Below are 1,373 nucleotides of genomic sequence, written 5' to 3'. Positions count from 1 at the left end.
TTGTACCTTCAGTTCTGTACTGTAGATTTGAATGAGAACACATAGTGAAAGATGAAATAGTTATATGTATCTACTTTTAATTTAAAAAGTCTTTTTAGTTACCTAAGTCTTTGAGAAAAATGCCACCTTTTTTATGGAGTCAGTGAAGGCTTGTTTGACTTGCTTATTCCTCAGAGTATAAATGAAAGGGTTCATCAAAGGGATAACTGAGGTATTGAGCAATGACACCACCTTATTAATGGCCACTCCTTCTTTTGCTGGTTTGATGTAGATAAAGATGCAACTTCCATAGGTAATGCAAACCACAATCATGTGGGAAGAACAAGTGGAGAAGGCCTTTTTTCTTTGCTGAGCTGAAGGGAGCCAGAAAATAGTCTTGAGGATGTATGTGTAGGACACAATTACACAGACTAGTGTGACTATGAGGGTCAGCACAGCCAAGATTAAAATAAGTCGCTCTACCAATTGAGTGTCTGAGCATACCAGTTTCAGAAGAGGAGATGCGTCACAGCCAAAATGGTCAATGAGATTGGAGTTACAGAAATCTAGCTGAACTCCCAGGCTAAGTGGTGGAAGGATAACAATTAACCCAATCAGCCAACAGCAAAGGACAAGAATGGTGCATACCCTTTCATTCATGATGATGGTGTAGTGCAGGGGCTTGCAGATGGCCACGTAGCGGTCATAGGACATGGCAGTTAGAAGAAAAAATTCTGTTGCCCCGATGAGGATGATAAAAAATAATTGGATGGCACAAGCATTATAGGTAACACGTTTGTCCCCAGTTGTCATGCTGTATAGGAATCGAGGAATACAGACAGTTGTAAATATTATTTCTAAGATGGAGAAATTCCGAAGGAAAAAGTACATGGGTGTTTTAAGGTGAGAGTCCACCAGAGTGAGGAGGATAATGATTAGATTCCCAGCAACAGTAAAAATGTAGGTAAGAAACAGAAATGCTGAAAGAAAAACCTGTAGTCGTGGGTCATCTGTTAATCCTAGCAGGATGAACGTTGTTATTGCAGAATGATTTTTCATCACTGTATGTAGATATATAATGAGTCTGTATAAATAAATCATAAACTTTGAATCTGAGGAATAGAATATAAAAATGATATTTCAATATGCTATACAGAGAAAAGTAGCCAAGCAAGACAGTAGAAGCACATTTTTAAATCTTTTACTTGATCATCAATAATCTGATGTAGAAGTGATTGCATCATGCTTCATTTCCCTGGACTCTGCTTTAGCTTGGTTTTCAGAATGTGCTTTATGGAAAATATTCATCTGAAGTTTCACTTCCACTTCAGTTACAGGACCAATTTTAAAGTAGATACGACATACCAGTCTTCTGAGATTATGGCAGCCATCAT

At 37.9% G+C, this 1,373-nt stretch overlaps 1 protein-coding gene across 1 annotated transcript; it reads right to left on the bottom strand.

Annotated features, from left to right (window-relative positions):
- Window positions 1–102: 102 nt before the first annotated feature.
- Window positions 103–1,038, bottom strand: LOC109396854 (olfactory receptor 6C2-like). The gene has a single exon (XM_019669007.1). It carries the CDS (start codon window positions 1,036–1,038, stop codon window positions 103–105), a length of 936 nt encoding a protein of 311 aa, XP_019524552.1.
- Window positions 1,039–1,373: the final 335 nt, after the last annotated feature.

Source organism: Hipposideros armiger, unplaced genomic scaffold, assembly GCF_001890085.2.
Source record: "Hipposideros armiger isolate ML-2016 unplaced genomic scaffold, ASM189008v1 scaffold_548, whole genome shotgun sequence".
In the NCBI taxonomy this organism is placed as follows: domain Eukaryota; kingdom Metazoa; phylum Chordata; class Mammalia; order Chiroptera; family Hipposideridae; genus Hipposideros; species Hipposideros armiger.
Note: the sequence above shows the minus strand (reverse complement) of the source record. Positions and strands in the feature narration are given on the sequence as shown.